Raw genomic sequence first — 18,998 nt, forward strand, 5'->3', positions numbered from 1 at the left:
CACTCAGATGACCAACGAATACTCCCTGGTCCTATTCAACTTACGTGCGCCACAAAATTTGTAATTGAACACGCAGCTCGAATTTCCAATGTACTTGACAAATTTTTGTTGAGATCTGAGATCTCGAGACAGAGCTGCGCCCAAGATTACGTCATTCCGGCTGAATCCGCTCTCCCAGGATCCTGCCCAACCACTCAAGGTCTCCAATTAGGTACCTCGAGGTTTATTTGATGAACTAGTACCAGTTCGTTCCATGTCCGTCGTTGAAACATTGACATCTCATCCTGTAATGCATTCCTGACCTCGTGTTGTCAATTTTCTGCATGACCACGCACCCACGATACATCGTCCCGATCCCGACTTTTCCATCGGGTTGGAAATATTCTCTTTGGCAGGCCAAGTGGTGCACAGGTCGAGCCGCACAAACATAGCTCAGCAGTAGTCGACGTCCCGTAGTATGCCAAGGGCAACGTATGCTCCCGTCTTCCTTCGCCAGTGTTCGAACCCATCTATGATATCACGTGGAAAAACGCCTCAGCAAGAAAAACCAATCTCAAAAAACGCTGCTGAAAGCAGTTCGCACCTTCCTAATGGCAATGTCACACAACGTTCCAGCTCAGGCTCGTCTACCACACCTCCCGTCGTCGCTACTACAACTTCAACTAATCCTCGTGTAATGATAAATCGCGCTAGATGCTGGACTCCCTTCTGGCTCTTTATCTGTCGTGCATTCACCGAGTATACTGTCGGTCATCATTACATCATAACATCTCTCCCGTGACTCGGACGTTATCCCATCCCTTGAGTACAAGCAATGGTAGGAATGACTGCTTTCCTTCTCTTGTGATCTCACTAGGGGAAACTAATACAATGGAGGCACAAAGCTGTTGTTGCATACTTTATACGGGTAGAGAGGTTAAACTAATCATCCGTGGTTGGCCGGATTGAGCCTCGTGTAGATATCCCGGCTATCATTGGCTCTTATAGTAAGTCTCATTCCTTGTTCGCAACACAGTGGCGCAGACATAGTGGAATACCATGGCATATTTGACAGCAGCCAGTTGTTTCTGACTGGGACTGAGACATTCTTTTACAGCCAAAATCAAAGGCACAGCAGCGGTCGACCGTGTCCACGATTTTATATCGATATTCATGTCCTAATCGCCTCCCACACCACACGCACTTCCGGGTTCTTAGCCTCATGATGAACTTTGATAGTCCTAACTTTCCAGGCTATCTTTGTTTGTTTCCTATCTCACCACGTGTTAATCAGGTGCTGAACAGACAACACAGAAATACTTTCGGAGCATGTAACAGTATGTAACATACAGTACAAAATGTTCTCCGTCCCAGAGATCTATCCTGATTCCTGATTCCCCTCCTAAGTTGGCGCCGAAGAAAAATCGTACATACACTAACAATGAGATACCTTCCTCTCACACTACTTCCTGTTGTTTATGCGCAGCAACATGCGTTCGAAACCAAGCAGGAGCTATGGGCAGCAAAGTACGGCGCACAGGCAGACCTCAGTTACACGGGACCTCTGAGCTACTCCCATCTACCCTACACACGTTGCCTGGATGATTCGTCAACAACCTTTGACATCGCTGTTCTCGGCATGCCATTTGACACAACAACCTCTTACAGACCAGGGGCACGTTTCGGACCATATGCAATTAGATCTGGTTCCAGACGTCAATCCGCTGGGGCGGGCTACGCGTTGGAATGGATGACGAACCCGTACACCCGCGCAGAAGTGATCGACTGTGGAGACGTAAGTTTCAGCCGGTTATAGGTGTCTAAACATATTGACAGAATGTTCAACAGGTCCCTATCAGCCCCTATGACAACGCGTTAGCTGTTGATCAAATGGAAACTGCGTATACCACCCTTTTGGCACGACCCGTGAATGGAAGCGCTAGTGCGCGCACCGCAAAGCTTGCACATGACGGAGTGGAGCACCCTCGTATACTGACATTAGGTGAGCCCTGGACCATGGTTTCGTTTGCGGATATGTAATTGATCATGTACTGCTAGGCGGAGACCATACCATCGTAAGATAGCATAATGCACTTACATCCTCCGGATCATATGTTAAACGATCCCTAGGTGCTTCCTATTCTTCGATCTCTTCATCAGGTTTATGGACCCATATCTGTCATTCACTTCGATGCACACATCGACACCTGGCCGAGCTTGGGAGGCATTACCGAGCAGTCCAGGGTCACGCACGGGACATTTTTCACATTGGCGTTTGAGGAGGGACTCATGTCCAACACCAGCATTCATGCTGGGATCCGGAATAAACTGCAGGTCAGGGCGTTCCTCGTGTCTTAAATTGGCTCGAGCTCACGCACTTTGAATGGACAGGGCCCTGAGCTGATCGAACACGATGAAGAAGTTGGCTTTGAGCTTATTATGGCTGAGGATATCGACAACCTTGGAACGGATGAGATTGTCAAGCATATCCGACAACGCATCGGCAACTCCCCTGTTTACCTGAGGTGTGTCTCGAGCAATGCGTTGCTGATCACAATATTGATTCCCGCCTCAGCTTTGACATCGATACCATCGGTCTGCAGACGTTCCAATCGATTCCTAATCACTGTATACTGATCGCTCTCTGATAGACCCTAGTCAGGCACCTGCAAGTGAGCGCAAATATCACTAGAGGAATTTTGAAGTTATTGATGCCTAGGTAGCTGGTACACCAGAGCCTGCTGGATGGACCGGTCGAGAAACCAAGCGAATCCTTCGAGGTCTTGCTGGATTGAACTTTGTGTAAGATTCTTTTTATCATTCGCGGGCCTGTATAAACAGTTGATGACTCGTTTGTAGTGGGGCTGACATTGTCGAGGTTGCTCCAGCATACGATAATGGTAAGATCCATCTCCCTAATCTGGGAACGAGGGGGCTCACAGTCCAATCCAGCCGGTGATATCACTGGCATCCTTGCTGCTGGCCTTGCAGATGACTTCCTCGCCCTGTTGGTCACCGACGAGCCACCTAAACGACAAGTAAAGCGAAGGCAATCACTCGCTGACGAGCTCTAGAACCCAGAAGACGGCTTTCTGTCAACACTCATGCTAGGTTATTTTTCCAAGGCAAACCGCTGTTTCACAACAGAATACAGAGGGTATCTGAGTAGATGAGGTACTACAGTCAAATCTTTTATGGTCCATTGATAAAAAATATGCAGTACGTAGACAAGCTGCCACCTGCGGTCGTTGCTTATGATTCCGAGTAAAATTCCGTTCATTACAAAAGCAAGCGCTTGTACACGATATTAACACTATCTCTTTCTTCTGTCGTTGACGCAAATAAACAGAATGTATCAATATGATGTCAGACGTAGGGCCTGCCACGATGTTGTAACCAGGTCCTAACACAATGTCTCTGATGAAAAGAATACAATGCTCGTGCTCGGTGCGTAAAATGGCACCTTGACATGCTTAGAAGTAGAAGATAAAGAAGTTTTGGCATGAGCTTGCGGATAGTAGCAGCGAACGGGAATGTTCTGCTGCAAAACATATTGGGAAATGTCCGTGTCAAACCCGTGATCTTGCCTTGTTCCAGTGACTACCTCGAGTGACTTTTCCACCTACGATGAGAATAGGCAATGCAGAATTGCTATCACCGAGAGATCATAATTCCTGCGAGAATAGTATGAGTAATGTGACAACTATACACGGGAGTAGCACAATAATAATAATAAATATCAACAGTCCCACATCCACCTTCTTGCAAGCTTGTTATCCCATCAGTGATAGTAGTGATAAGATGCATGGTTGCGGGGTGCGCCACTGTAACTTCTGAGGTCATGGGACCTGGTCGGCTCGAGTCGATCGCCAAGATAAGACACAACATAGGTCAAGTATAACGAGTACTTCTGCTTGCGTTCGTTATCCCTTTCCGATTCAGGAAATGAGAGCTCATTGTCTACAGTCCCTGCGTACGGGCCTGACCATCGCTCACGGCCCTTGTAGAGGACTACCTCTACCCTGCGGGGACCGAAGAAGGAACTGTTCCACAGATTGATCAAATCTACAACAGCCGAGTCCCGTGAAGGCGAATAACCCCCGGCAAACTTGGGAAGGGGCAGTTTTCCCATCCACGCATGAAAAATACTCTGTAACAGAAGATAAGCTGATACGTCACTGAAATAGTGTTCATAAGCACGTACATTCATAAATGCGCTCCAATCCTGGTGGTAAACATCATGGGTATCGAGCACCGATGGCATGCTTGGAATCTGGTTGGAAAATTGATCCATGCCTTGAATCTTTATCATACTGAACGGAGTGTAAGCTTGAGTGGCATCCGGTGGACGGGCGAACGGATGGGGAGAAGAGTCCGACATTGATTCTCTGTGAAAAGCAATGATGGGCATACGTGAAGATGAATAAAACTCTGGCCCGGTGGGTGCATTTGGAAATGGAGAGGGTACTTGCAACTGGGGATCCAAAATAGGCTGATCCTCCAAGGCATGCCCATGCGGGTATACAATTTGCGGAGGGATAATATGAAGTGAAGGAGTGCGGTGGAGAGAATAGGGTGATCTCGACTGCTGACGACTCTGGTATGGCGCACGTGGGTGAGTGCGAACATCAGGTGAAGGAGTGCGGTGGAAAGGATATGGTGATCTCGACTGCTGACGACTTTGGTATGGGGACGGCACGTGGGAAGCAGGGCGTGAGTGTGACATTGGAGAGGGCGCGCGAGCACTATAAGGAGAGCGCCCTCGGACGGAAGACAGGGATGCTGCCAATACGGTGGGATCAGGTCCGCCAGGGTAAGTGAAATGGGGGATCTCTTTCAGCCTTACAGTTAGTAACATCGAGCGAGCACCCAGAGGCATATAAGACGCACGTTCGTACCACTTCTTAGATACCACATCATCTTCCCTACCCGAAAGATCGAGACCAAACGATCCTGCCGCAAGTCCCTTATTCGCATGCTCAGTACTCAATGGTCGTGAGACAACACTCAGGTGATCCGAGGACTCACTGTATTGGGGAGCTGGGTGCCTGTTAGTAAGATCTGTGTAGCATCGGTAGGGACCCATTGGAGACCATGTACAATTCCTTGGGAGGTCTGATAGCTGTACACCATGATTGGATCAGGCATCTTGTCAACATCGATTCGTAAACCACTTGCCTTACAGGCACCGCCCTGCAAGCAAAATGAAGTGAGCTTAGCAACACGTCTTAGATATGCGTTCATACCTGAAAGGATGCTTTGTAACCTGACCGTCTGCACTGTTAGTGCTCGTCGTGTAGGTGATAGTTCCAGGTGTAATCTGGCCATGTGCAGCCCAACTATGTGCAATGTGAGAATGATCGGGTGGGCACGACTGGGGTTGCGGCTCGCGAATCCTGAAACCTCCTACTCCATCCACATCCATTGTGCACCTTGTTAATGAAGGAAGCTGTTTGAAGGGAAGAAGATCGCAGTGATAGGATGTGATCGTCGCTTCAAACGTTTGGGCGGCAAATATTGCACTCGAGCCACACCTCAGGCTTCAGGGTAGGTCTTCCCCCACCGGTGACATATTTCTGGAAAGTCAGTGATAATGACAGAGTGGGCGAAGCGCCTTACCATGCTGACAACGACAACCATCGTGACTCGTCACTCAGGCTCCAGAGCATAGCCTACTGGCCGCGGCCGCGGTTGTGTGTCATGCAGTCTGGGAAGACTGCCGTGCCTTGGATAAACTATGTAGTTATGTGTCTTATTAGTATCAGCAATACCTAGCTATATAGTGGTTATTCGAAGTGGAGTTCATTATGGCGTCTACTGTTTAGCTATAAATAGCTCGAAATAGCCGGCACAAGAACAGGTGACGGACACAATGAAAGCCTGGGTTGTAAAAATACCGCTGCCCGGCCTAGGCAATATTACGAGTACATATTTGTATTCGTATGGATGAACAGAGGACCCCTGATAATGCCTATGGAACCCAGTCGGCGATCCGGACAGAAATTGAGCCAAAAGGTCGTTTGTCCCAGGTTACAATCCGGACATCCGAGGCCAGATTTTGGGGTCAACCTGGGAGAATCATCCGGACATCAGCGAGGAGGTTGGGGAGCCAGGTCGCCATCCAGACATGGTCGTCATGTCGGAGGGGTGAGGTATGGCAGAATAGTGTAGTGGTAGGTCGGGATGTACTAGTATGCTGTGTCACACCCGAGAGATGGAGTTCGAATCAAGCTTTTTACATACTCCAACACACCTTGAAAGGTAGCGGCTGGCACGCACAGTCATGTTCAAAGATCTAATCAACATACAAATACAGCAAATAATATCATCAACATTTTTTTCTTCAACCTACTCCGACTGCTATCTTTCAATGCCGTCAATTTGCCTTCCTTCCTTCCACAGCTTTTCTATGCCTCCTCACCTCTGCACCTAAGGTGACGCCTACAGGTCTTGAATGTTTGAACTTGCGCCAGCTGACGTCTCCGCGTTCGAAACGCTGCATCATGCTTCACCTCAACTTATCCAAGCGGCCAAAGTATTCCGCAAACGAGTAAACCAGGCTGGACAGGGCGGAGTCAGAGAAGGGGATGAGGACAACTGAATTTGCATATGTCTAATATTTGCCTGAGCTGGACTACGAGTTCCTAGCTACTGTAGCATACAAAAAACACGTTTTTAAGATTTTTTTTAAACCCGGGTCAGAATCCGGACAAATTTTCGGCTTTTGGGGCGAGCCCAGGACGGGATCCGGACAAAATCAGTCAAAATCAGTCAGAATTCATCCGGACAAGTTTGGGCCTCCGCCAACCTGGGTTCCATAGGCATTATCAGGGGTCCTATGAACAGTTCGTAGCTATATAGTACTAGTATTGAATATTGAATCGGGGATGGGGAAAATATAATGAGTATTAGGCTAGTAGGTAGTGCTGCCGTGGTCCGGTCCTGAACCATGGTTCGAACTGGACTTTTGGTCCGGTTCTCCTGTGGTTCGGTCCACGGTCCAGGTGTCAGCCAGAACCGGACCATAGTACGGTTCTCGGTTCTGCCATTGGGCGGACGGTTCGACTTTGGTTCGGACTGGCCCCGAACCGTTCCGAACCGCGAACCGAAAGAAGCTTGCCACATTGTTGAAGCACGCCTTGACACCTTCCTTTGATGATCCACTTTGGCCTCAGGGATTCTTAAGCTTCAAGATTTACTTGTTTCCATCAAATGCAGAGGCCCATTGACAAGGTAAGTCATGATATGCACTGTTCAAACTGATGAATCAGACCACACGTCTCGTTGTGCAACTCCTCCCGCAAGCCCATCGTCCCACTCCTGCGAAACCACCGCCTCCACCCCTAAAATCAACGCGCCGACAAAGACCAAGTTTGCTTGTGCTCGCTATCTTGCGCCCGTTTTCTCATGCTTACTCTCTCGTACCTGTCCTCTTGTGCCCATTCTCTCGTGCTAACTCTCTCCCACCTGTTCTCATGCCACGCCCCATCTTTCATGCCCTCCTACTTCTTGATGTCGCTTGGTATTGAGACCATCGACTGCGGCACAACAACAAGTGCCTGCCATGTTACCTGCGTCTTTGCACACTCCCAGCCACCACCATTCACCACTTCCACGATGGCACAAACACTTGCGGGTGGCGCTTTGGACCGTATTTTCTTGCAACAGTTCTGGACCCTAACTTCAAACGTCGAAACCCGTTGGACTGAGATGAAGGTTACGAGCGGGAAAGCTCGTTTTGAAGCTGTGATAAGTCATATTTGACCAACTTCCTAACTTTGCACCCTGCCATTGAGCACATCATCTACTCCGGTCTCGCCTTGTACTCACTACACGTTCACACACACACAGAGCAGTTTATCAGCACCTACTGTCTCCCTCATTACTCGTATTCTGTGTTAATGCCTTGTGCTTGTTACACTCGAAATGATATCTTGCAAATTGACCGCTGCTTATCCTGACAGATCATTCATATTTAACGCGCACACGACTCGACTCAAAGATATTACCATAGGGTCTCTACCCACCTTCGTAGATGCAGGAGAAAACTCTCGAACTTCTACCTGCGCTCCCTACTGAATTTTTGGGTCCGGTTCGGGTTCGGACCCCAAAAAAACCGAACTGGACCATAGAGAACCGTTCTCTGTGGTCCGGTTCTGGGTTCGGACATTTCATAGAACCGAACCAATGGTCCGGTTCTTGGTTCTCCTCTATGACCCTCTGAACCGGACCGAACCGGACCACGGCAGCACTACTAGTAGGAGTCAGCGGAAATTATGACTCGGATGGAATTGAAACCGGAAACCGTGGCCAGTGAGGCCTAGTGTGGCGTTCGTAGAACGTTCACACGAGAAAGAGTTGATAGGTTTGAATCGTCTTATGGTTCGAACAGGATAACTGTCCTAACTAAGTGTTATTCAAAAGGGGGGGGGGTGTTGGACTCGGTGGTTTCGGGAATGTCGGATCATGACACATGATACGAGCGCGACCGTTTGACAGAGGCACGAGAGAAGTGACGTCGAGTGTCACTCGACGTCCAGATACCAATGTTTCACTTTATCATTCTCCTTACAATGCTAATATACGTATCGCAATGTGTTTCCCTTATAGTCTTCACCCATAGCGAACGAGCATCTCAGTCCCCCAAACAGAGACTGAGATGTGAGTTGTTACATTCGAACTTACTTTAGAACATGCACTGATTCAAACGAGTAGATTGTCTATATCTACTTAGGTACTGTACTTGGACTATGAGTCCCCCAAACAGAGACTGAGATATTGTCTATATCTACTTAGCTCCTGTCTGACCCGCTCGCATCAAAAAACTCTAGAGGTTATGAGCCCTGCTACTACCATGGATACTTCGCTCCCCAGCTCCAATTCCGCGCTCTTCAACATCCCAAAGCTCGCCGACGACGGCCTGAATTGGATAACCTATAAGGGAAGAATGTTGACGGCGATTGGCGCTCGAGGCCTGATGCGATATATCGATGGTCGTAAGATAAAGCCCGTCCCTTTCGAGGTTGACCCGTCGACCGGGAAACCGAGGAAGAAGGATGGCTCGAAGCCAACGGATGCGGAAATCGAGGACCTAGACGATCAGATAGACGAATACCAGCAAAAGGACTCACTGGTAAAACAACAAATATTCAGCACCATTTCCGACCAACTCTTGCTCCAGATCCAGAACCTAGGCAGTGCAGCCTCCATCTGGGACGAGGTTTGCAAGATCCACGAAGGAAAAACTGAATTGGTCCAGATAGACCTCCGCCGCAGACTCCAAGAATTGAGATGCGAGGAAGGAGGCGATGTTAAAGCGCATTTCGGAGAGCAACTACGCCTCCGAGAGTTGCTTGCAGGGATGGGTGCTAGTATAGATGATCGCGACTTCTACGCAATCACGTTGGGCTCGTTGCCTGAATCCTACCGCCCGTTGGTCTTGTCAATAAACGCAGCGGCCAAAATAGCCACAAAAGTGCTTACCCCTTACGAGTTGATCAGCGTGGTCACTGAGGAATACGAGCATCGTCAGCTCTCAGAATGTCGAACTGGGAAGAAAGGGAGTAACTCAGCTTTTATGGCTCGAGCCACCCAAGGGAGTCGCCGTGGTACTGGCAACTCCAACCAGCAGAACGCAGACATGGTGTGCCACAACTGCGAAAGGAAAGGCCACTACAAGAGTGACTGTTGGAGGAAGGGAGGCGGCAAGGAAGGGCAGGGTCCACGTCAGAAGAAGGCGAGACAGAACAAGACTGCAGCAACAGCAGCGGCCACCACTGACTCACAGGATAACTATGCATTCGCATCAATAGACAGCATGCATGTGACTGGAGGGATGGACTCACCTGCAAAGAACCGCACGGCAATCATTGATTCCGGCGCTACCTCCCACTTCTGCCCAGATAGAGACGAGTTCATCACCTATATCCCAATAAAACCCCTCAACATTCGAACTGCTGATGGCTCGATGATTAGTGCCATAGGTCGCGGTGATGTTAAAATGAACTTACTGCTAGGATCCAAGTGGACGAGGGTGACTTTCAAGGACGCACTGCACATGCCCAAAATGAGCTATACGCTCATGGCGACGAACCATATAATGGCCGCCGGGTTAGCAGTCCATTTCGAGGGGACCAACTGCAGGATCTTGTCCGCGGGTCCCAAACGGCAAGTAATCACTGAAATACCTCACGTCGACAGCCTATATACCATTGCGAGTCAGCAAGAGCATCACGCTGCATTGGCAAAAGGAAAAGTCACCTTGGGAGAACTCCATTGTGCGCTGGGACACATATCGCACTCGGCAGTTAAGTCAGCTGTCGAAAAGGGATTGGTGGAAGGCGTTGAGCTTGACTCCGCCTCGGAACCAGAATTCTGCGATGCGTGTGAGAGGGGAAAGGCAGCAAGGCTGCCGTTCCCCAAGGAGTCAAAGTGTTGTGCCCAGAAATACGGAGAATTGGTCCATACCGACCTCTGGAGACCTGCACAGACCATTAGCATAGGTGGGAGCTCATACTACATGAGCTTCACCGACGATTTCTCCCGTGAAACACACATCCTCTTCCTGAAGCACAAGAGTGAGGCCCTTGGAGCTTTCAAACAGTATGAAGCGCGACTTGCCAGGCAGCACGACGCGAGCATTAAGATCCTGCGCTCAGACCGGGGAGGGGAGTACCTAAGTGCAGAATTCGACGAGTATTTAGCAGGTCAAGGCATCCAACGGGAGCTCACCGTGCACGACTCGCCACAGCAGAACGGCGTAGCTGAACACCTCAACAGGACGCTGGTTGAGTTGACACGCGCAATGTTGCTGGCATGCAACATCCCAAAATTCCTATGGACCGCAGCCGTCAGCTATGCTAGCTGGCTGCGCAATCGCTTACCTTCACGAGCTACGCCTGGCCACACGCCATATGATTTGGTGCATGGGCGCAAGCCAAACCTGGCCCAGGCGCATGAATTTGGCGCCCGGGTGTATGTCCTCTTGCAGGATGTGGGGAAACTGGAGGCGAGGGCGGAGGAGGCGATCTTCATAGGGGTGGACGAGCAGAGCAAGGGGTACCGGGTGTACTGGCCAGGTAAGCGTCGAATTTCTGTAGAACGGAACATTAGTTTCGTGCCCACAACTGTCACTGTGGCTGCGGACGTACCGCTCGAGGGGGAGAAGGCGCTGTCGCCAGCAAGTAACGATCAGCACATCTCGACATCCACACCATCTACCCCACCAAAGCTCCAGACACCACTCCCCGAACCTACTGCCCCCAGAGCAACGCGCGTTCGTCCTCCAATCGGGTACTACAAGGCCCTGAATGAAGGGGAGTCAGCTTCTATAGCGACTGTCCCAGACGATGACCTGCACCAAACTGGTTCGGTGCATGGACAACGAATACTCTCTCATGAGTCTTATACCCAGAATACCACTATGAAACCCTTTTCTCTTTAGCTAAAGTTGGACGGAGGCTAAGGGAATATTTTTCGCCTTTCTTTTTATTTTTCAAGTGTGTATGTAAGCAGCCTGAATATTTTAGTACATTTAATTTTGCGATGAGTTTTGCTTAGTCAGCCATGGTGATGACCCAGACAAAATCCCACGCCTGTCAGGTGACTGTGAAAAATATTTCCCACATATGTTGTCCTGGAAAAACATTAGTAAAACCCTAAATACTAAGCTCGCGTCATTTTCACTCATCAAACAAAACAAAGAAAAGACAGACACACAAAGGATCCACATCATGTGACATTTCTTACTCTTTTTCTGGATTTGTCATCAGGAGTTGGATTGGTCACATGACTTAGCACAATACCCATATGACTCACTATGACTCACTCTGAATATATGACTCCTTATGACTAGAAACAACTTTAAACTGACTCACTATGACTCACTCTGAATATATGACTCTTTTTGACTCTTGATGACTCTTGAGTATACTAGTAGCACAGCCACACTTATTGTGTATATAAAGACCCCAGTTTTTGAAATAATAGAAGCACTTTTAGTGGGTGTTTTTCAGCCCATCTAAACTAAGTTGTGAGTAAGGTGTGATAAGTGTCAGTACCAGTGTCAATAAGTGTCTCAAGACTGAGAGGAACATTCTCATGAGACAGTAATACTGCAAGCTCATCATACTAAACGACCAGCTGTGAGCTCACTGTGTGCAACAACCAGCAAGCAAGGTACAGCCACAGTTATATTCAAATTTCTATTTTCTTTTTCTTTTTGTTTTACTTTCACCAACCTTTGGTGTTCTTTGTCCAAAAATATATTTCCAAAATATTTGTGTTGTCTCTACGTCCACCTAAGACTCAGAGTAGCTTAGCGGGGAGACTTTAGGAATTGATAGTGACACTTGACCTCACTCATCTGAGTAGTGATACTGAGCCAAGATATTCTGTGCCTGCTAGGCTTTAGCTGTTGAAGAGGGGACTTGGTAGTAAATCCAAGGACGTCCGTTCCTGAGTCTGTTTGAATACTCAAAAGAGAGTTCCTTGACAGCAGGTTCAATATTGAGCTAAGAGTTCTACAATAAAGCATTTGACTAGTCTTGACCTTTGATTCTACCTGTTTTGTGCTGAGGGGGTTGATCATTGTAATTCTGCACCATTCCTTTTGGAGTATAGTTGGTACGAGGCACTGTTGTTGAAGGGGAACTTGAGGAAGAATCCCATATATTCTTTTGGTCATTGCCATACTGTCGGGCTGACCATTTGTATTCACTGATCTTGCAGAAGTACCTTTAGCTGAGCATACCTTGGATAGTATACAACTAGCCACCCACGAACGACCACGTTATCAGTCATTGGTATTTGTCTGAATCGCTGACCGTGGAGATATTTGTTTTATAGGTGTTTATCTATAGATCATCTATCTAAGAAGACAACGAGGACGAAGACAATGTGCCACTTACCCACTGGGCTCTAGCAGCGGCAGAGCCCAAACTGACGCTCCAGCAAGCCTTGAACGGTCCAGATGCGGTGGAATGGCAAGAGGCGATAGACTATGAACTTAGTCAGCTTGAGAAGTTAGCAGCCTGGGAAGTGGTAAACGTACCACGTCATGCTAACGTCATACCCTGTCATTATGTCTTGGCCACCAAACGCGGCCCGGACGGTGAGAAGATCAAACTGCATGCCAGACTCGTGGCCAACGGCCAATGGCAGAAGCACAGCCTCGATTACTCGGAGACCTTTGCTCCAACCACCAACATGGCCACGATACGTACCGTTCTCGCAATGGCCGCCCAAAAGGACTGGGAAGTCCACCAAGTCAATATCAAGAGTGCGTATTTGCACGCGGAGATCAAGGAGGACATTTACATGAGAGCGCCTCCCGGATACCTGAAGGACGGGGAGGAAGGAAAAGTGCTGAAGTTGAAGAGATGTCTGTATGGGTTGAAGCAAGTGGGATTCGAGTGGTCGGAGGAACTGGCAAGTGTATTCCTGGAGTTGGGCTTCACACGTTCGCAGATTGACCAAGCCGTATACTATGTACACGACACTGACAAGCACATGGTCATGACTGTGTCGGTCGACGACATGGCCGTCACATCGAAGCATCTATGACACATCACCGAGTTCAAGGAACGCCTCCGTCAGTACTTTGAAATCACTGACTTGGGCGAACTTGGCTGGTTATTAGGTCTACGGGTAGAACGGAACCGAGCTGAATGCACCATCACCCTTTCTCAACACGCCTATGTCAGTACCATCCTTGAACGTTTCCATCTCACCGACTCGAAGAGCGCAGTGATCCCAATGGATGCAAGCTGCACATTGTCGGTGGAGCAGTCTCCCGATACTCATGCCGCACTCGCTGACATGCAGGATGTGCCATACCAGCGTGGCGTAGGCTCCCTCATGTATGCTGCAACGAGCACAAGGCCCGACATAGCATTCTCTGTGGCCACGCTATCCCAGTTCATGCGCAACCCCGGAAGGGTGCACTGGGAAGCGGCCAAGCGCACTATGCACTACCTAAAAGGTACAGCGGACCATGGGTTAACATTGGGTGGAACAGATGGAGGACTTGAAGCTTACGTCGACGCAGATTGGGCCTCCCAGCCCCATCGTCACTCGATGTCTGGGTATGTGATCATGCTAAACGGGGGCCCCGTTGCATGGAGCTCGAGGAAGCAACCAATCATAGCATTGTCCACCACGGAAGCCGAGTATATAGCCTTGACGGCTGCTGCGCGGGAGATACTCTACTTACAGCTTCTCCTCAAAGAACTCTACGACGAAGACCATAGCTCTACCCCCATCCATTGCGATAATCAGTCCGCGATTGCATTAGCGTCAAACAGCAAGTTCCACGCGCATACGAAGCATATTGACATACATTTTTATTTTGTTCGTGCGCATGTCAAAAACGGAACTTTCGAACTACACTACTGTCCTACCGATGACAATGTAGCCGACACGTTCACCAAGCCGTTGCCACGACCTCGCTTCCAAAAGCTCAGGACCATGATGTCACTCGGTCCCGCTCGAGGGGGAGTGTTGGACTCGGTGGTTTCGGGAATGTCAGATCATGACGCATGATACGAGCGCGACCGTTTGACAGAGGCACGAGAGAAGTGACGTCGAGTGTCACTCGACGTCCAGATACCAATGTTTCACTTTATCATTCTCCTTACAATGCTAATATATGTATCGCAATGTGTTTCCCTTATAGTCTTCACCCATAGCGAACGAGCATCTCAGTCCCCCAAACAGAGACTGAGATGTGAGTTGTTACATTTGAACTTACTTTAGAACATGCACTGATTCAAACGAGTAGATTGTCTATATCTACTTAGGTACTGTACTTGGACTATGAGTCCCCCAAACAGAGACTGAGATATTGTCTATATCTACTTAGCTCCTGTCCGACCCGCTCGCATCAAAAACTCTAGAGGGGGGTCCAGATCAACTGCCCTACAAGTAAAGATGCTATGGCTTATATACTGAAGGGTAAGAAGATCAGGAACTAAAAGGAGAGTGAAACTAAATGAGTAACTAGAGAAAATGATAAGACTAATATTTGGTTGCCATTGTCGACGTGTCGACAACGGCCTTTGACGAGCGTTACATATGCCCTCCAGGTCCTCTGAACGAGAGGACCTTTCTTCAGGTGATGCGAGTTCCTTAGGTTCGCAGGGAAGATCCCAAAGAGGCAAACGCGGCTATGAGAAGGATAAGGATGAGCACATTGACTAACAATGAGCAAACAGGAATGATTCTACCGAGGACATCTTTGGTGGTGACCCCAGGCATGTGACTTGCCTGCTCGAGGTCGAGCTGCTCAGCAGCAGCGATTATGTCCTCGACGTCGCATCCCGGGTCGACTGCAGGGGGCGAGGGAGCAGGAGTTGGGGCGAGAATAACGGATGCGTTGCTGGTCACATCAGCAATTAGCTGAGCAGCAGGGGTGAGGGCAGGGTGGTTGCTTGGTACGGAGCTAGCGCGCGATGAGCGGTGACGAGGTGGAGACTGCGCATGACGCAAGTGATGCGGGGGTTCCTCGGGAGGCGCGCGAACACGAGGAGCATGACGGTGGTCCAACGAGAGGTTACGAGTACGAGGGTAGTACCTCTCATAGGCGCGTTGGGCGCGCTCGGCGCGCACAAGTTCATCAAAGGCGTGTGACTCTTTTCTAGTGGCCAATTCCTTGGCCTGTGCCTCGGCACAGAAGAAACGCGTTGTAGAAACAACAACACAGAGAGGAACAAATGATGCTCCTGACTGTGTCTAAAAAGTTGTAGGTTGTGCATTGCCTAGCCTGCGTTACTTGAGGAGACAAGTGCGTTTGACCCTAAAGGGGAAGCGAGTGCAGCGAAGGTCTAGTGGTTGGCGCTGAAGGTGCTACTGGCTGGCCAATGCGAAGCGCGAGAAAGCGCAGGCGCGCGCCAGGCGAGAAGGCGCAGGAATGCGCGCGCGTACTGCGCGAAGCGCGGGAAAGCGCGTGTGTGTTTGCAGAAACAGGTAAGAGTAAGAGTAAGTTTTGCTTAAGTGGAGTTTAGATACTAGATAATAGGCGAGAGATGCGAGGTGCCAAAGAATAGATTTCTACTATGTTCTCTAGGTAGTAGGTAAAAGGTGGTAAAGTCCAGTGGGAAGTCAGGAAGGGTAAAAGTTTTTCTAATAGTATGTAATGCTGGTGCTTAAGTAGGGCGCCTAAGCGCTGTCATGCAGAGCCGAAGCACTACCGAGTAGGTATGTAAAGATATATGTAAGTAAGTTCTCATGATAATAATAAAGGTGGAACGATATGCAAATAAGGAAATGGAAATATACGCACTAGGGAGCTTGGTGGACAGTGGATGGATGCTTCTGGATGGCTGGCGCTATAGGGCGCTCAAGCGTGGGAAAGTGCGCGCGCATATATACATCGCGAAGCGCGGGAATGGTGTGCGCATGGCGCGCGTTGCGCGGGAAAGCTGCGCCTCATATAGGGATAGCTGCGGGTAGCACACAGAGTGACGCTGCAAGTCGTGCTGTGTACTCCCTAGTGAAATCTGCCATATCAGACCATGAGACGCATGAGTCTCTACATCTCCCAGGGACTTTAAATTCTGAGTGTCCCCACTCAGCGCGTGTGTGGTGAGGATCATGCGTGATAGTATGTGAGTGCGATGCATGTACAATGCTTGGGTTGTTGGGCGGTGAATGCGCGAGTGCAGGAATGTATCACTTGGTATGTATGAAGCGCGGGAAAGCGCAGGCGAGCGCGAGGCGCGAAGGTGCGTGAAAGTGCGCGCGCATATGTGCTTGAGGCGTGGGAATGCAGCATAGTGTGGTGAATTGCAAAGGTGGCTCTGGTGTGGATAATGCGCCATAAGCGTGAGGCGATGATGCAGGAATGATATGGATGTGGCGCGTGAAGTGTGGGCGAGATGCGCATGTATGGCGTGAAGCGCGGGAAAGCGCGCGCGCACAAGGCGCGAGAACGCGCATGAGTGTCACATGTATTGTATGCTGTGGGGACAGCATGAGCTGTTGCGCGATGATCTTGGAGTCCAATATGCGTGCGTGGGTGTGATGTGAAGTGGCATGGTCCAAGAGCGATCCAATCCATGTCCAAACCAAGTCCTGCTAAGCGCGCTAAATATTAGGTGCTAAGGGTTTGAACAGCATGAGTAAAACTATATGTGAAAATGCGAAAAGAAAAGGGTAAACTTTTTGCGGATGTCCCATCCGACTTGTCTTCTTCATGCAGCTGTCAACATCTACACCTTCCTATGAGCAAGGCATGGGAAGCGCACACGTGCACGCGCGCGAGGCGTATGGGCGTGTGAGCGTGGGAATACTGCGCGCATATGTGCGCATTCTAAGGTAAAAAGGAGCATGGTGCCGCGTCATGCGTGTGAAGAGAAAATATACTATTGAGCTAGGCGGGCACGATCTAAGGCTGTTTTGTTGTTTTTGGCGACTCCTATGTGCATATATATCAGTAAGTTATTAGTTCTTTGGATGGTGTTATAATGAGAGAAAATAAAAATGAAAGAGCGCTGGACGAAACCCAGGGTAAAACAAACGATATCCTATGAAACAGCATTGGTATATGTTTTTCTTGATGCGCTGCTGAAGCGCTTGATCCTCCTCCTTGAGCGTGTGACTAGCGCGCTTCGCGTCTCTTGCGAGCCGACACTTTACCCAAGGTAGGGTTGGAATGCGCGAGGCTGGCGCGCTTGGGGGGGCTTGTAACTGGCAGAATGAATTCCTGCACAACGCGTTGCAGGTTAGAGGCGCGCCAATGGGAGGCGCTGTAAGGGGTGTAGAGGCGCCCTACAAGCTGATAGGATGCGCGCGATGTGCGCACCTTGGGGCGATTTCGCGCGAATTTGATTATATTGGCCGAACACGCGAGGAACGGCCATTTCCCTGCAAATGTGTTAGCGAGAGATGTATATAGCGTGGAATTAGGCGCAAATGTTGCGCGAATGGGCTGTAAGGGTGGTATATCAAGGCGCAATAGGCGCATAGGTGAAAGAGAATAGTGCACATCAGGGTGTGCAGGAACGAAATCAACATGGTAAGCAAAAACACGAAGGATGTGAATAAATGCAGAAAGTGCGAAGTTAAAGATGATGATAGGGGAGTTAGGCGCATATGTTTGTGTCAGGCGCGCGCCTAAGTCGCGCCTGGATGGCTGATTGGAATATACTTTGTGTTGAATGACAGAAATGTGATTTAAAAGGGGAGAAACGATAGAAATGGGATAGCGTGAAAACTCTGCTAAAATTATGAATGCGCGAGGTGCGGGAATTATTGCGCGATGCGCGCGATCATGGCGCGTGAATGAGGGGTGGTGCGAAGATGAAATTAAAGTGTTTGGAAGCGTCATATAGCTCCTTAAGAGCTTCAAACATGAAAAAGACAAAAAGCGCGAAATGAGATGAGGATAAATATACAATGCCTCTAGGCGCGCGCATTGCGCGTCCTCAGGCGCAATATGGTGCGCCTGAGTCACCCCAGGGTCGCCTGAGACAAGCTCTACTTGGTGGTTAGGCGGCGTGATGCATGGATGCTTTGCTGGCAAGCGATAGTCACTAGAAGCAAAAAGTGCAACATGCGCGTGATCGTTAGTGACAATTGGAATTACCAGAGGCAAACTCTGGTCAGTGTGAGGTGTAACTTGAGCCTCTGATGTGGTAGAAGGCTCCTCTATAGGCGTGCTAAGGCGCAATAGATTTTTAGGGTCATCCCTGACCTCTGATGATGCAGGCGGCGATAGCTGTGATGGTGATGGTGCGATTGGCGAGATTTCTTCCTTAAGCGATGCGATAGCGATAGGCGAGCATGTTTCGAGCGATGGCGTAATATCTTCTACAATGGGCGCATCATTGTGCAATAGATTTTTAGAGTCATCCCTGACTTGCGATCCGATGGCGATAGGCGAGCGTATTTCTAGCGGTGCGTTCATGTGCAATAGATGTTTAGAGTCATCCCTGACTTGGGATGTGCTTGATGGTGTTGGTGATGATGCGGATTGTGAAGGAGATGGTGCTAATGGTGAAGGTGAAGAGGTGCCTGCGGTG

General features: G+C 49.3%; 4 protein-coding genes across 4 annotated transcripts; 2 read left to right on the forward strand and 2 right to left on the reverse strand.

Moving 5' to 3' along the window:
* Positions 1–1,343: 1,343 nt before the first annotated feature.
* On the forward strand, positions 1,344–3,222 carry HD556DRAFT_657938 (arginase family-domain-containing protein). The gene is made up of 11 exons (XM_041311218.1): positions 1,344–1,774; positions 1,828–1,981; positions 2,038–2,054; positions 2,110–2,313; positions 2,371–2,504; positions 2,555–2,574; positions 2,631–2,651; positions 2,703–2,781; positions 2,839–2,879; positions 2,932–3,153; positions 3,200–3,222. The coding sequence occupies exons 1-10, from the start codon at positions 1,421–1,423 to the stop codon at positions 3,051–3,053; spliced, it is 1,146 nt and encodes a 381-aa protein (XP_041158312.1). The 5' UTR covers positions 1,344–1,420; the 3' UTR covers positions 3,054–3,153; positions 3,200–3,222.
* A 399-nt stretch (positions 3,223–3,621) lies between these two features.
* On the reverse strand, positions 3,622–5,429 carry HD556DRAFT_657813 (uncharacterized protein). The gene is made up of 4 exons (XM_041311217.1): positions 4,870–5,429; positions 4,184–4,812; positions 3,702–4,129; positions 3,622–3,653 (listed from the first exon to the last, which is right to left on the reverse strand). The coding sequence occupies exons 1-3, from the start codon at positions 5,063–5,065 to the stop codon at positions 3,761–3,763; spliced, it is 1,194 nt and encodes a 397-aa protein (XP_041158313.1). The 5' UTR covers positions 5,066–5,429; the 3' UTR covers positions 3,622–3,653; positions 3,702–3,760.
* Positions 5,430–7,191: 1,762 nt separating this feature from the next.
* HD556DRAFT_1386751 (uncharacterized protein) lies at positions 7,192–7,828 on the forward strand. The gene has a single exon (XM_041303423.1). It carries the CDS (start codon positions 7,387–7,389, stop codon positions 7,741–7,743), a length of 357 nt encoding a protein of 118 aa, XP_041158314.1. The 5' UTR covers positions 7,192–7,386; the 3' UTR covers positions 7,744–7,828.
* Positions 7,829–17,575: 9,747 nt separating this feature from the next.
* Positions 17,576–18,883, reverse strand: HD556DRAFT_1310029 (uncharacterized protein; the record flags this gene model as incomplete). The annotated part of the gene is made up of 1 exon (XM_041300353.1): positions 17,576–18,883. The coding sequence occupies one exon, from the start codon at positions 18,881–18,883 to the stop codon at positions 17,576–17,578; it is 1,308 nt and encodes a 435-aa protein (XP_041158315.1).
* Between the last annotated feature and the right edge of the window lie 115 nt (positions 18,884–18,998).

The sequence above is a fragment of the Suillus plorans genome (assembly GCF_016647745.1).
Source record: "Suillus plorans strain S12 chromosome Unknown HD556scaffold_43, whole genome shotgun sequence".
Lineage (NCBI taxonomy): Eukaryota > Fungi > Basidiomycota > Agaricomycetes > Boletales > Suillaceae > Suillus > Suillus plorans.

Bases quoted from the DNA above. Each gene is read 5' to 3' on its own strand.
- HD556DRAFT_657813 (XM_041311217.1), bottom strand. From the start codon at position 5,065: ATGGGTCCCTACCGATGCTACACAGATCTTACTAACAGGCACCCAGCT. The intron at 4,813-4,869 runs GTGCGTCTTATA...TAAGGCTGAAAG, and splicing joins ATCTAAGAAGTGGTACGAAC to AGATCCCCCATTTCACTTAC. The intron at 4,130-4,183 runs GTACGTGCTTAT...CTTCTGTTACAG, and splicing joins ATTGGAGCGCATTTATGAAT to AGTATTTTTCATGCGTGGAT.
- HD556DRAFT_657938 (XM_041311218.1), top strand. From the start codon at position 1,421: ATGAGATACCTTCCTCTCACACTACTTCCTGTTGTTTATGCGCAGCAA. The intron at 2,314-2,370 runs GTCAGGGCGTTC...TTGAATGGACAG, and splicing joins GGATCCGGAATAAACTGCAG to GGCCCTGAGCTGATCGAACA. The intron at 2,652-2,702 runs GTGAGCGCAAAT...ATGCCTAGGTAG, and splicing joins CCCTAGTCAGGCACCTGCAA to CTGGTACACCAGAGCCTGCT.
- HD556DRAFT_1386751 (XM_041303423.1), top strand. From the start codon at position 7,387: ATGCTTACTCTCTCGTACCTGTCCTCTTGTGCCCATTCTCTCGTGCTA.